The sequence below is a fragment of the Balaenoptera musculus genome, chromosome 10 (genome assembly GCF_009873245.2).
Source record: "Balaenoptera musculus isolate JJ_BM4_2016_0621 chromosome 10, mBalMus1.pri.v3, whole genome shotgun sequence".
Classification (NCBI taxonomy): domain Eukaryota; kingdom Metazoa; phylum Chordata; class Mammalia; order Artiodactyla; family Balaenopteridae; genus Balaenoptera; species Balaenoptera musculus.
This window is the reverse complement of record NC_045794.1, coordinates 84,312,381-84,326,851: the sequence shown is the minus strand read 5'-3', so window position 1 is coordinate 84,326,851 and position 14,471 is coordinate 84,312,381. Positions and strand designations below refer to the sequence as shown.

Below are 14,471 nucleotides of genomic sequence, written 5' to 3'. Positions count from 1 at the left end.
AATTATGGGTTTCAAAATATGAACTTAAATGACTATATAAAATAGGATACAGAAAACAAATGCACATGACTGTTAATTAAAAAGTGCTTTAAAAATTTCTGACAAGAAGAGGTAAAAGAGCACAGGTATAACCTATTAGTATATTTACAACATATATTATTTACTAGTCTGAAATTTCTTAAACTGTCAACCAGAGATATGTTTTGTTACTTTTTAACAAAATAACTAATGTAATATATAGAAAACCTTAATGTCATATCTTCAGAACCCAAGAGGTGATTCACTGGATACCGTGGGATTCGGGATTCTTCAGAGGAAGCTTTCTGTGGTCAAAGAAGCTTGGAAAACGCTAGGCTAAATAAAGTTAAATGCTTGTGTTTTATTGTATTGTTTGTGTGCTTTTACCGAAGGATATCTCAAAGCCATCAGTGTGCTCATGTGTGTTGGCACTGGGGATGGAGATAAGAAATGACACACTATTAGCATTTCCCAAACTTAGTTCACATTTGAATCCTTTTCTCCTGGAATATCCATTAACTTTCCACAAAATCTTGCATTTGGGGAAGTATAGGTATTTCTGAGCTCTTAGGGGAATTCTGTATTTCAGAAGACTGCTAAATAATTAAAATTTTACATAACCAAAAATAAAATACCTTGCAATTTTTCTATTTTATTTGCCGTACATTTAACTCAGTATGTAGTATTTTATTCTTGACACCTATTTGAAGGCTTTTATTTACTAAAATATGTAAAGAATCTTGATCTAAAGTCCTGTAAAAATTCTTGAAAATGAAGTTTTAAAACTCAACCACATCCTAGAAAGGAGCTTCTTTTGTTTTATATAAACTAGAAACTAGAACCATTTTTAGTCAGATGAACACTTCATTTTATACAGGTTTGGTGGTTGTTTGTTTGCTTTGTGCACAGTGCCTAATAAACCCTTGAGTTAATTGTTTAGAATGCAAAATGATTGGGAAAAGAGTGTTCACACACGTTCATAAAACTGAAATAAAAAGAGAAGCCATATTTTAAGCAAAAATTTGATGGGTGAGTAGTTTCAAAGTCCACTAAATGTTAAGACTATGTGGGGGACATACACAACTATTTTAGACTATTAAGACAACACATATGAAAGCAATGCTTCAAAGTATCATAAAAGATACTCTAGATGATCCAACATTATTTCCAAACAGTAATTACTTCTCAGTGGGCAATATTTGAGTCATTGTACATGCATTTTCAAATTTACTGAAGTGCTAGAAAAATACAGTTGACGAGGGCCAACATTTATTGTTTCCCTTCTTTTAAATGTAGTTTTGGGAAGTTTCCTGGTGGCCTAGTGATTAGGATTCTGGGCTTTCACTGCAGTGGCCTGGGTTCAATCCCTGGTCTGGGAACTGAGATCCTGCAAGCCGTACAGTACGCCCAAAATAAATAAATAAATAAATGCAAATTTTAAAAATAAATAGAAATAAAACAAAATGTTGATATTTAAATAAATAAATAAATAAAAGTAGTTTTGGTCCTGGCATCCCCTTAGATTGGGATATATAGCTAAGATGTTGGGATTCTGACCCAAAATACTTGAAAAGTTGCCTGGTTGAATTTGGTTGAGTTGGTTAAGAATGAAAGGTTTAATTGTTCTTATTTACCATAGAAAAACAGGTTCTACTGCTAGTAGGGAAACTGAATATCCAAATCTTCTGGGTTATGCCTGATCCAACATCACATATATGAAAGGTATGGCATCATACAAAGAACATTTTCAAACAAAAAATAAAATATATGTCATATTTTCTTGTTTTCTATTTAAAAGTGACTACAGTGATGATGAAAACTTAAACATCTATTTTTGGCTCTTTAGAATACGGCCTACATGACACCACGGACCGAAAGCGACAGACCTATCTTCCCTAGCTATGTAGAAAGGAAATTTACCAAAATGTGTCTTTAAGTCATGCGAAAATCGCATTTATAAAACCATAAAAATGATTCTTTCAACACAGAAGTTCCCAATGAAGAACACCTGGAAAGTAGGGAAAGAACTTGGTCTCATATTACAAGCCTGGAATTTTTTGGGGGGTCCACAGAAGGAAATCTGGAATGTGAGGGAGAGAACGCCAGAGACAGTGGAACGTGTACATTCCTATAATTTTCCAAGCTCTCTTGGGCATAAAATAACTTCTACGTATGGTTGACTTAAATTGCCTTTTAAATCAATTTTTAAAGTATATGTACTTGGGACAATTGTTGAGATTTTAGAATAAAAGCATATAAAATTAAAATGTACTGTAAACAAACCTCAGTTAAATACTGATACAATACCTTGTTTGATGTAGACAAATTTATGAATTCCTCAAGCAGAGTAATCAGTTGTAGTAAATATTGGCATATGTTACCAAAATAATAGCAGCAACAAAAACAACCACATATGGAAGGCAATAACAAAAACAGCTAACATTAATTCATCATGTTGTAAGGCATTTGATTCATTTATCATATTTTCTGAATGAGAAGACACATGTCTCCATGCTTTGGTGCTTCTGAAATCAGGATTCATCTTATCATAAATACGTTTATTTAATGAGTTTTTTTCTCCCCCAAATCTATTAAATCAATGTTGTATTTTATAATCGTTGTGTTTTAAAATCGTGAAGTACAGTGATATTAATTTTTAACAAAGTTCATTACAAAGAAATCATGTAGTTGGAATACACAGGTAAAGCAGAGACATTTTAGTAGATGGTTGATTGTCTGATACCTAAAGGTAAAATGGCACAAAAATATTTTAGCATGCTAGTAAGAAGCACCAAGATAAAGATATTGCAGATGTAAAGGGACCTAAATGAAGAAAAAACTTAATCATTCTTTTAATTTAAAAAAATCATAGCATGTAGGAGAAATTCGCTGGAACTTCTGCTGATTCACTTCCTCATCTGACAACCACATTCATGCCAAAAGAATCTTCATCTCAAATTATGAGGTCGTTAATACACACAGGGTTCATTCATGATAGTTTGTGGTAATGTTAGTGATGATGCCTGGGAAAAGAAAGTAAGTTTTTACTTCCATTGCAACAATTACCAAGGGCAGTAATTTTTCTGGAAGGAAAGTGAAAGTGAGTTAGGATGGTCAGGGGAAAGATGCACAAAGGAGTGACATTTGACTTGAATGGTTCCGTAAATTTCTTTTTTCTTTCTTTCTTCTTCTTCTTCTTTTTTTTTAATACATTACTTTTCTTTCAAAAAAAAAAAACAATTAGATAGACTGAGGGTTGGGGGAGGGTAGAGGACAGGGATTCTAGTGTAAGCTGGAGAGCAGGTCTGTTGCACCTGTCAATCTTGTTTATGCTCATGCAAGAATTCTTTCTCAACCAGGGCTATACATAATAGCAATGATTACTGTGTCTACTTTTCACTTGGGTATTTTCTTTGACATTTCCCTGTCCTTGATGAAAGTAAGTAATGGTTGAAGGGGATTGTATATTTAGAAATAACTTCCACCACCTATCTTCTTTATTTAGGGATGTCCCTTTCTATCCTAAATTGATTTGCTTTCTAGGCATGTAGAGCAAATACATACGTGGCAGTTTATGTACCTGGGCACATGACTGCATGTGGCCATGACCTTGTTTAACTTCTGCAAATGTCAGGAAAAAAATGCTACTAATTTCAGGATGCCTTTCTTGGTCATCTGGCCTTGCTCTTTCATCATATTGTGTTCTGTGTAAGGAAAAGGGTTTTTGTTGATTGGTAGACTGGTTGGTTGGTTGACTGGTTGGTCGGTTGGTTGGTTGGTTGATTTTAACTTACAGAAAGGCATTTTCACATTTAAGCATACAAATATAATATGACTTTTCAGATTAAGGGTCAGGCACAGGCTTTGTTTAAACATTTGACAGTTTGCCTTCTGGGATTACATCATCTGCTCTGTTGGTTGAGCCTTACAGCCTGGTCCAAGCACCTTTCCAAATTTGGAAACAGAGGCGTATGCCATCAGCCTTGTAAAGAAGAATGTTATAATAACTTCAGCCAGGATGTCCAAACCTCCTTGAACCCATCTCATGGAAGGAGTTCTAGGAGTTTGCACTGTTTGCATTCCATATGCAAATAACCTTCAGACTGTGGCCCATGTGGCCAGGATTCATGTTACTATTCACGGAGCCACTGAAGGTCAAGGACAAAGTAAGTATACTAACACTATGTGTTCATTTATGAGAGCTGTAAATTCAAGTTAGCTGAAGAAAAGTGGTCCAATGTACTGAAAGAAAAAAAGTATTTTACTAATATATAGAAGACAAAAATATCATATGAATTAGTTAATGAAATATGACATAGTAAGAACAAAGAGATACTTAACATGCTTTTGAGTGGTGTCCAGAAAAAAAGAGAAAGGTCTTATTGTAGTCAAGAAATAATGGGTTATTCCAGAATCTAAACTGTGTTATTCAGTGCACAAATAAAAAATAAATTTTTAAAATGATGATACAAACATACAAAGCAAAATTGTCAGGTCTACCTCTGTGAAAACTTTCTTCTGTAGAAGACTAATGCTCCTTTACTTAAGACAAATGGTCAGTAATGACAATGACTTCCTCCATGGGGAGACAAAGGAATTAGTATTTCATGGATCCATGAAAAAGTATATGATAAAGGTTATTCATTTTCTAAAACTGGACTACCTCCATATAAAGTGAAAATAGAAAAACAGGACAGAAACAAATGTTTCCAATTCAATAAGGAATAACGTGATGTTTGCTTAAGATATTGTCCCTCTATATAAATCATTACATAAGTCTCCATGAACACAAATGTTACAAAATGAGATGCTAGTTTTCAAAATTACTAGTGAAACCTGGAACAGTTTACACAGTAACATGAAAATATTAAATTTTTTAAAATCTGGGTAATTAAGATAATTTTCCAAATTGGTATAATCCCAAGAAGACCAGACACCTCTTTTCCTTCACATGCACATGGGAACTTTGAAACTACAAATAAATTTGCTGGCATCTCAACAACTGCTTGTGATACTTTTATCATTGTTGTTTTTCTTTAAAAAATGTAATGAAAACTGATCAAAGCGCCGTTCGTCATTATGCTGATTGGGTTATGCAGATAAGATGCAAAGGAAGAACTCTGAAACACACTGATGAAAGATAATGCAGAGGAATTCTATGGGGCTTCCATGGCAATCATTACTGAGCTCTTTCTGCTTCTAACTTTGTTGAATTCAGACTCACTTTCCCTCCCTCCAACTCACCTTTTGCTGGTGAAGTTCTGGCCTCCTTCTCTTTATTTGGTTCTGTGTGGAAAGTACAAACACATTTTAAAAAGTATCTTAAAGAAAGCATTTTATTGTGTGATGAGCAACAGGGTGGAGGTGGAGAGAGAAGAAATTAATAACAGAACAGAGCACAAATGATGCTATAATGCTCCTTTATTATGCTATACGTGAATTACAAATTCGGGAATTATAATGTAGAGTCACATTAAACTTAATAAAAGTAGTTAATAAATCTGATCATTTTGGGGAAAAGTATACATGGAAACATGTAACAGATTTTGTTAAAATAGCTTAGCTATTCTGGGAACATATTATAACATGCTGGTGTGGAAACAGTATAAAATATAGATCACTTCATTTTAGATCCCAACAAGGCACAACTTTTTTTTTTTTTTTTAAACTCATTCTTTTTTTTTCATTTAGTTTTTTATTTTTGGCTGTGTTGGGTCTTCGTTGCTGCATGCGGGCTTTTCTCTAGTTGCAGTGAGCGGGGGCTACTCTTCATTGCGGTGCGCAGGCTTCTCATTGTGGTGGCTTCTTTTGTTGCGGAGCATGGGCTCTAGCCACGCGGGCTTCAGTAGTTGTGGCACGTGGGCTCAGTAGTTGTGGCTCATGGGCCCTAGAGCGCAGGCTCAGTAGTTGTGGTGCACGGGCTTAGTTGCTCCGCGGCATGTGGGATCTTCCTGGACCAGGGCTTGAACCCGTGTCCCCTGCATTGGCAGGCGGACCCCCAACCACTGTGCCACCAGGGAAGCCCAAGGGACAACTTCTTATGGAAATTTGAGGTCCAATAGTTTGGACGTCTAGATAATATTAAAGAGCCAGGGTATAAAATCTGCAATTGTACAGTAGTTTCAAAGAAAATATTTGGGTGTACATAGTAATCTCGGTTGAGTTGAGTGGCAATAAATGCAATACAAGAGTAATAACATCACATTTTGTCAGTTGAGACCCTCTGGTTTGAATCTCTCTGTTTAGAATCATATTAATTTAGATACCTGCAAATAGTGGCTGACTTGTGATGTATGTAAGAAAAGAATTGTTTCAACCATGAATTCTCTCTTTTTTAAAAATTGATGAATAGACATCTGAATCTCAGTTAACTAATAAGGACAAATTCTATGGGGCCTCCATGGTAATCATTACTGAGCTGTTTCTGCTTCTAATTTTGTTGAATTCGGCCTCACTCTCCATCCCTCCAACTCACCTTTTGCTATTGAAGTTCTGGCCTCCCTCTCTTTATTTGGTGCTGTGTAGAAAGTACAAACACATTTTTTAAAAATTAATTAATTAATTAATTTATTTTTATTTTTGGCTGTGTTGGGTCTTCGTTTCTGTGCGAGGGCTTTCTCTAGTTGTGGCAAGTGGGGGCCACTCTTCATCGCAGTGCGCGGGCCTCTCACTATCGTGGCCTCTTTTGTTGCGGAGCACAGGCTCCAGACGCGCAGGCTCAGTAGTTGTGGCTCACGGGCCTCGTTGCTCCGCGGCATGTGGGATCTTCCCAGACCAGGGCTCGAACCCGTGTCCCCTGCATTGGCAGGCAGATTCTCAACCACTGCGCCACCAGGGAAGCCCCAAACACATTTTTAAAAGTATCTTAAAGAAAGCATTTTATTGTGTGATGAGCAACAGGGTGGAGGTGGAGAGAGAAGAAATTAATGACAACAGAACAGAGCATAAATGATGCTACATACTCATTTATTATGCTATATATGAACTATGAATTTGGGAATGATAATACAGAGTTACATTAAACTTCTAATAAAATCAGTTAATAAATCTGATCATGTTGGAAAAAAAGTATACATAGAAATATGCAATACAGATTTTGTTAAAATAGCTGAGCTATGCTGGGACCATGTTATATTGTAATATGCTGGTATGGAATGAGTGTAAAATGAGGGTCAGTTCATTTTAGACCCCAACGAGGGACAGACTTTTTAAAGAAGTTTGATCCATCTAATGGTTCCAATAGTTTGGATTTCTAGATAATATAGTAAAGAGCCAGCATATAAAATCTGCAATTGTACAGTAGTTTGAAAGAAAATATTTGATTCACATATTAATCTTCTTGATGAATTTAAGTGGCAATAAATGCAATACAAGAGCAGGAACATCAGATTATATCAGTTGAGACCCTCTGGTTTGCATCTCTCTCTATTTAGAATCATATTACAGTTTAGATACCTGCAAATGGTGTCTGACTCGTGGTATATATAAGAAAAGAATTGTTTCAACCATAAATGCCTCCTTTTTTTTTTTTTTTGATCAATGAATTGACATCTGAATCTTTTTTTTTAAAGTTTTTTTATATATAAATTTATTTATTTTATTTTTTGGCTGCGTTGGGTCTTCACTGCTGCACATGGGCTTTTCTCTAGTTGCGGTGAGCGAGGGCTACTTTTCTTTGGGTGCGCGGGCTTCTCATTGCGGTGGCTTCTCTTGTTGCGGTGCGTGGGCTCTAGCCGCACGGGCTTCAGTAGTTGTGGCACGCGGGCTTCAGTAGTTGTGGCTCACCAGCTCTAGAGTGCAGGCTCAGCAGTTGTGGTGCATGGGCTTAGTTGCTCCGCGGCATGTGGGATCTTCTTGGACTGGGGCTCGAACCCGTGTCCCCTGCATTGGCAGGCAGATTCTTAACCACTGCACCACCAGGGAAACCCTGACATCTGAATCTTAATTAACTAATATGGATAATTTTAGTAGACTTTGGAAGAAGACTTGTTTTAGGAACAGGAGGTCAGTATTGTATAATGAATATGAAACGTGGCGTAACAAGGGAAACTTTATAGTGGCCCAGTGACAGCTGCTGATCTGAAGAGCAGAAGGGAAAGGTTATGTCAGTAATGGCCTGCAGGTTCTCAGTGTCCTCAGTGCTGGCAAAAAATAAATCTGTATGTGCAAGGAGAAAACACACCAAAGAAGAAGTTCCTAAGAAGAATGTCACACATCTTACATGGGTTTGAAAGAAAACTAAACTTGAACTTGTCCTTGTTTGAACGAACATGGCACTGACCCTGTTTCATTCATTTTAACACATAGCAGTACTCTTCTTTACTATGTAAGGATTTTGAGTGTGTGAATCTAGTATTCTTAGCTGGACGGAGGGGATTCCTCTGAGCAGTTAGATTTCTCAAACTGCCCTCCCGGAAATAATCTCTAAAGCAGAAGAGCGTCATATCCTCTTATAAATTTCCATGCAAAAATACCAGCAACTGAGGCCTTATTCAATTCCTGCTTTCACCCAGGCTGGACTGGGCTATGGTGACCTCCTAGCCCTTGGCTTCACACCACATTGTCAATTCAACTAACCTGCATTAAGTCACATACTGCCTTGTGAGGTTCTTACAGTAATGTCTGATGTTTCAATATTGTGTTTGTATTTAACTTAATTGTTCTCTGGGCTGTATTTCATTTCCTACTTGGCTGTAAGCAAACTGAATACAGGGAAATATTTCCTACTTAGAATTCCTCGACTACATCTGGTAGAGTACGTTTGCATCTAGCTATCAATAAGTATTTGATAGGTAGCTCTGTAACCTTCTGAAGGGTTAGGGTAGAGGTGTACACATGGTAAATATCCTGTGAATAATACTTGAATGGATGCCAGTTTCTCATCTTGTTTAGGAGGAAGAGTGATGAGAGAGGGCACTTTGGTGCCCTCATGGGAAAATGCATGTAATTTTGGTTGCCCCCACCCGGGGGGCTGAGCAGACAAATGGTTCTGGAGATTCCACTTCAGCTTGCCATTCTTTTTTTAAATTTTTGGCTGCATTGGGTCTTCTTTGCTGCGTGCAGGCTTTCTCTAGTTGCGGCAGGGGCTGCTCTTCGTTGCGGTGTGTGGGCTTCTCATTGCGGTGGCTTCTCTTGTTGCAGAGCACGGGCTCTAGGCACGTGGGCTTCAGTAGTTGCATCACGCGGGCTCAGTAGTTGCGGCACATGGACCCTAGAGCACGCAGGCTTCAGTAGTTGTGGCACGTGGGCTCAGTAGTTGTGGTTCGCAGGCTCTAGAGAGCAGGCTCAGTAGTTGTGGCGCACGGGGATTAGTTGTTCCGTGGCATGTGGGATCTTCCCGGACCAGGGCTCATACCCGTGTGCCCTGCATTGGCAGGCAGATTCTTAACCACTGCACCACCAGGGAAGTCCTGGGCTTGCCATTCTTCTAATCCTGTTCTCTTCCTTAGGTGTTGGTGGATATAAAAGCAGGCTTTACCTGTTGTGTTGCTGGGCACTACCTCTACCTGCCAAGCAGTTCACTGGAACTCTTTATTGCTTGCTTTTTTGTTGCCCCCTGCTGGACAACAGGGTACAAAGACTGGAGAAGTTGTCGCTGATGTTGAGCCTTGGAGGCCACCAAACCTTCCTGGAAACTCCCCTAGGAGTTTCTGGAGGTGCTTGATGGTGACATAGTTCAAGTAAGGAAAGGGCCGCTCATCTTCCAGGTCTGAGGTAGGATCACCCCACTCTCACAAGAAAGATGTGGGCTTTGTTTGCCTTTAGTTATGTGTGAAAAATCACTGTGAATCCTTCGGCCCCTTGGAGACTCAGTCTCCACAATGCTAAAGCATGGGCGTAACAACAACTTCGGCATAACTTCAAAGGTTTTATAAGTATATGACGTGCCATCCAAGTCAGATTAACATAAGAAAGTTATACAAACACAAGGTATGGTTATTATTACAAACCTATAAGAACTGTGGTCATCCAGCTTCTCCATGGGAGTTGGGTTAAAGTTCACAGCCTCAGTGGAGGCCAGCTCATGCTGGGATGGATGTTCTGTATTTGCGGCCCAAACATATAAGGCCATGTTTTTACTCACCTTCCCGGGGTGGAGCTGGTGCTGGGGCCAGCACTTCATTTTCTGGAAATGAAAAGAGTAATGGAAGTGTTAGTCTCATTTATCCTGAGAAAAGATATTTTCCACAGCCCCAGGCTCTGCTCAACTCCAGGCAGCCATCTTCTCTGGCCTGACGAGAAGAAAAGCATCAACTCAAGACACACTGTCTTTTGGTGTATGGTGTGAGGTGAGGATCTAAATGCGGTTTGAAGATATGTAGACTTCCAGGAGGGGCAGCGTTTAGTGACGGACAGAGCGCAGGTAAAATGGGCATCCAGACATCCTTCCACTTAGTTATCCCCTCAGGCAGCAGGTGGGGCATTTAATAGCATTGAGCCTGTTTCCCTTCTCTGGAAAAATGGACACAACACCTATCTCATATGCATAGGGTTGCTGTGAGGACGAAATGAGACACCGTGAGTACCCAGCACGTCCCTTAGAGCTTAAGGTGCTCTGTAAATGAGACCCCACTTTCCCCAGAGTGCAAGGACACTGCAGCATCTCTGACACCATCCTGCCCTCGTGAGACATACTTTCTGAATGATGTTGAGACCAAAGTCCTCTGGCTTTGCAGCGTTTCCTTTTATTACAAGGCAAATCACTGTTCAGAACCACTATTCTGTTCTGGGAAACAGAATCAACCCCCCTCCGTCACAGTCATTTCTGGAAGTTTGTATGCCTGGAGCAGATTTTCACCTACACTTATCCAAAGGTTTCTGAGCTCTGGTTTTGAGGTTTTTATCCTAGGCTTTGGATATCCAGGATTATAGAGCAGTCTGGTGGTAAAGTCTGTTAAAGAAACTTCTTTTAAAGAATATACTATGTCCAAGTAGCTAAAGGCATATCCTATGACCAACGGGCATAGAGTTTCCCCTGCTGAATCCCCACGGATGCCCAGAACAGGGAATTAGTGATGGGCATGTGAGCCAGCTGCTACTACTCCAGGGGAGGAAGAGGCAGTTATTGAAGGTGACCTTTTTAAAAATGATTTTCTGTTTGATAAATAAATATCAAAGAAAAGTTTTTGTAGTATAGACACACTGCGGGATCCCAGGAGCTTTATCTTTGTCCAGATCTAGGATTTTCCACATTTTTTCCACAAGTGGCTCTTTCCAAGGAAAGAGGACAATACCTCACAACAAGTAGTTTGGTCTGAGAGTCATCACTGGGCAGGCCAAGTGCCCCGTTTTAGTCTAGGCAGGCTGGGAGGAGACAGAAGAAGGAGTAGCCTGCCCTGCAATAGCAATCAGGAGAGGAGTGATGCAGGGTTGCCAGGAAACAGCAATGTCTTCTTTCATCACTAATTTTTTGTGCTGGGGACAAATTCCAATTTATTGTTTAAAAATACATGATTACTGTATTTTCATTCAGATGATCCTAAACAAGTATATTACGATTTACTAATGAGGTGGGGGTGGGGAAATCTAACCAAAGGAGAAAAGACATATCACCTTACAGACAGGCAGAAGATAATGTGGTCAATGTGATGTGGTTTGAAGATACGGTGATAGCACAAGTGTCCCGTAGATGGCACACCAGAAACACTTTCGTTTCTTTGCCACGTCATGAAAGGATCTTTCCTGCCAGTGTCAACCAGGAGACGAAACCCTCTGTCAAAGCATTTTATTTTCAGAGATTTGAGCGCAGCAATGGAAATCTAATATTGACCTCTTGGCTTTGGGTGAGCTGGGGCTACACACAGGTATCAGAATACCAAGAGCGAGGAGCCTATTTGACACTCTATCTTTTGGACTTGGCCATCGTCATCCAATGCCCATGGACATCTTCCTGGCTCCCTTTAAGACAAGTTTCTCTGCCTTCCAGTCTCTTTTCCCACAGCTGCAGGTTTACTTATGCTACCACTGTGTTTCATCCTGTTATTCTACCCAAGAGGGTCCCTATTACCTACTAGGTTAGGTCCACACTCTCCAGGTTAAGGGTCAAAGCCATTGTTGGCAGGCACCTCCTGCCTCTCCTTCTTCTTAGTGACCCCAGTGGCCCCTGTTCTAGAGTTGGTTTCTCTATTCACCTTCTGACCTTCCTGCCACTGAGAAGAGTGGTGATCTTCTCCCCAACAGACCTTCTGTTTTTCCTCTACATGTGATTGCGTCAGACAGATCTAGGTTCAAATCCTGACACTACGCCTTACAAGTTGTGTAATTGGGAACAATTCCTTAATCTCTGTCAATCTTTGTGTTCTCATCTGTGAAATAAGGATAATAAGATAAATGACCTCTTAGGGTGCTAATCCTATGTAAAATGCATAGCACAGTTCCTGGCGTGTAGATAGAGCTCTATAATTTACAGCAATAACTATTACTATTATTATTCTTTGGCAATCTTGGTCTGTCTTTTTGACATTTCTCTTAAGACTCTCAGAGCTGATTATTCAGTTCTGTTCCCCTCCTTTATTCTGGAGGCATTCTGGACCACCTCATGATACACTATTTATTTCCTAATTATTTTAAAAGTATTTTCCAGTTGTCTCCATATATTTGTGTTTCTTGTCCCTCCCAACTAAACAAAAACACAGATCTTTCATTCCTTTCCTGTCTCCCTGGTACCTCCTCTAATTGCTGAAACCATATTAAATGCAAAATGAATTGATAAAAAAGAATTAAGAAGGGTTTCTTTGGTGTCTGTGTGTGAGCTATCAAATTGGCTATTCTTTCTCAGCATCTTTGGAAACGAAGGCTTATTTTGTAAGGGAAGCTGAGGTTGCTTAAAATCCTGTTTTGGAAAAAAGGCCAAGGGTGAATTCTAATCAAATAAATAAAAGAGAAACTTTCTGGACACTGAAACTGTAAAAGTGCCCTGAATGTGAATTCTTCATTTCCATGGTGTCTATAGCCCCAGTGTTCTATGTAACAAATCAGACCAAAATGAGAATTTAAAGGGCTTAGTTCCACTTCCAACAAATCCACAGAACATCCATCATTAACAGCCAACTGTATCAGATAGTCAGAACTACAGAAACATGATAGGATATTAATGCTGGTGCATTTTTAGGATAGCCGTGACAAATAGAAGTAGGCAAATGCATGCCTGCCTGGTGAATAGGCAGAGCCACAACTTCTCCTTCTTAAAATCATAGAATTCCCATTATTTGACAGCCAGTGAAGGAATAAATAAATAACAACCATGTATGGGCACCCACGGCATGCATGACCTAGTATATATTAGTTCTTACAATCCTTACAACGCTATGCAGTCAGTACTATCACTATCCCCACTTTGCAGATGGGAACTGAGGCCCTGCGGGGTCCCACCGCCCATGAAGGGTGGAACCAGGCTCTGCCCCAGGTCGGCTAGAGTCAGCACCTGGCCTCTGCAGGTTGGGGCTGCATTTCCCTTCTCAGCTGCTCACGCTTGTGGAGGCAGAAGTGGGCTGATGGGCTTTTCAGAGATTTTCCTGCATTTTTCCCTGCTGAATCGATCGGTCAGATTGTCATGGCCACAGAGCCTCCTTTGGATGTTGCCCTATGGAATGGGGAGTGGAATATGCCTCAATTTCCTCATCTATGTAATAGAAATAATAGCAAAACCTATCTCTAGGTTTGTTGGCAGGAATGAAGGAGTTCCTGCAGGGGCAGGGAATGTGGTAAACGTCATATATGCTTTCTCTCTCTTTTCATGGCTCTCGTCATTATGATCATGATTTTACTGTGACATAACCTGGGAGAATGACACTCAAGTCTTTCCTCACATGCTACCTGCTGGGATTTGCCTTATGTCTAGGTCTGTGGGCTGCATCACATTAGAACATGTTTGGAATTGGGGTCGGGGCTGAGGAAGCATCCGGGAAATGAACAGAGGAGGGAGGGCCCTCACTCTCCTACTGTAAAATGGTAATAATTATTATTTTGATGAGTTCTACATGCATTATAGAGTTTGTGCAATATAAATAAACTGATCAATCAGTCCTGGTGGGACAGAAAGGATAAGAAGATGAACTCTCAGTAGACTTCAAGGCAGTTGAGACAAAGAATTCCAGCTGTTCTAAATCTGGAGAGACGGGGGACCAGGAGTGGTGAAGGCCAAGCAGCACATGACTTAGACTGAAAATGAACCACTGTGGGTAAGTCTCAGGGCCTTGAGCTATTCCCCACTTTTGCCTTAAAATAACTGTTCATGCATCTCTCTTATTCATGTTTGTCTCTGACAGGCTCTGTCATGCCCAGCTTTGCCCACGCCTCTAAGAATCATTTGCATGTTCCCCAAATCCATGAGCTGCCTCTATAACAATAATTCATTCACAACAATTTCCAGTGTACCCCACTGAACAGGGACTGTAGAAGAAGCACCCATGCAACCAGAATTCATCGAGCCTCATTATGAATTTAACAAGGGC

At 39.8% G+C, this 14,471-nt stretch overlaps 1 protein-coding gene across 1 annotated transcript in view; it reads right to left on the bottom strand.

Annotated features, from left to right (window-relative positions):
- Positions 1–14,471, bottom strand: part of MYBPC1 (myosin binding protein C1) — a 94,557-nt gene that overhangs the window by 66,508 nt on the left and 13,578 nt on the right. The window contains 3 exon segments of the mRNA XM_036866505.1: positions 5,263–5,304; positions 6,494–6,535; positions 10,103–10,144. Of these exon segments, the coding sequence (XP_036722400.1) occupies positions 5,263–5,304; positions 6,494–6,535; positions 10,103–10,144 (126 nt within the window).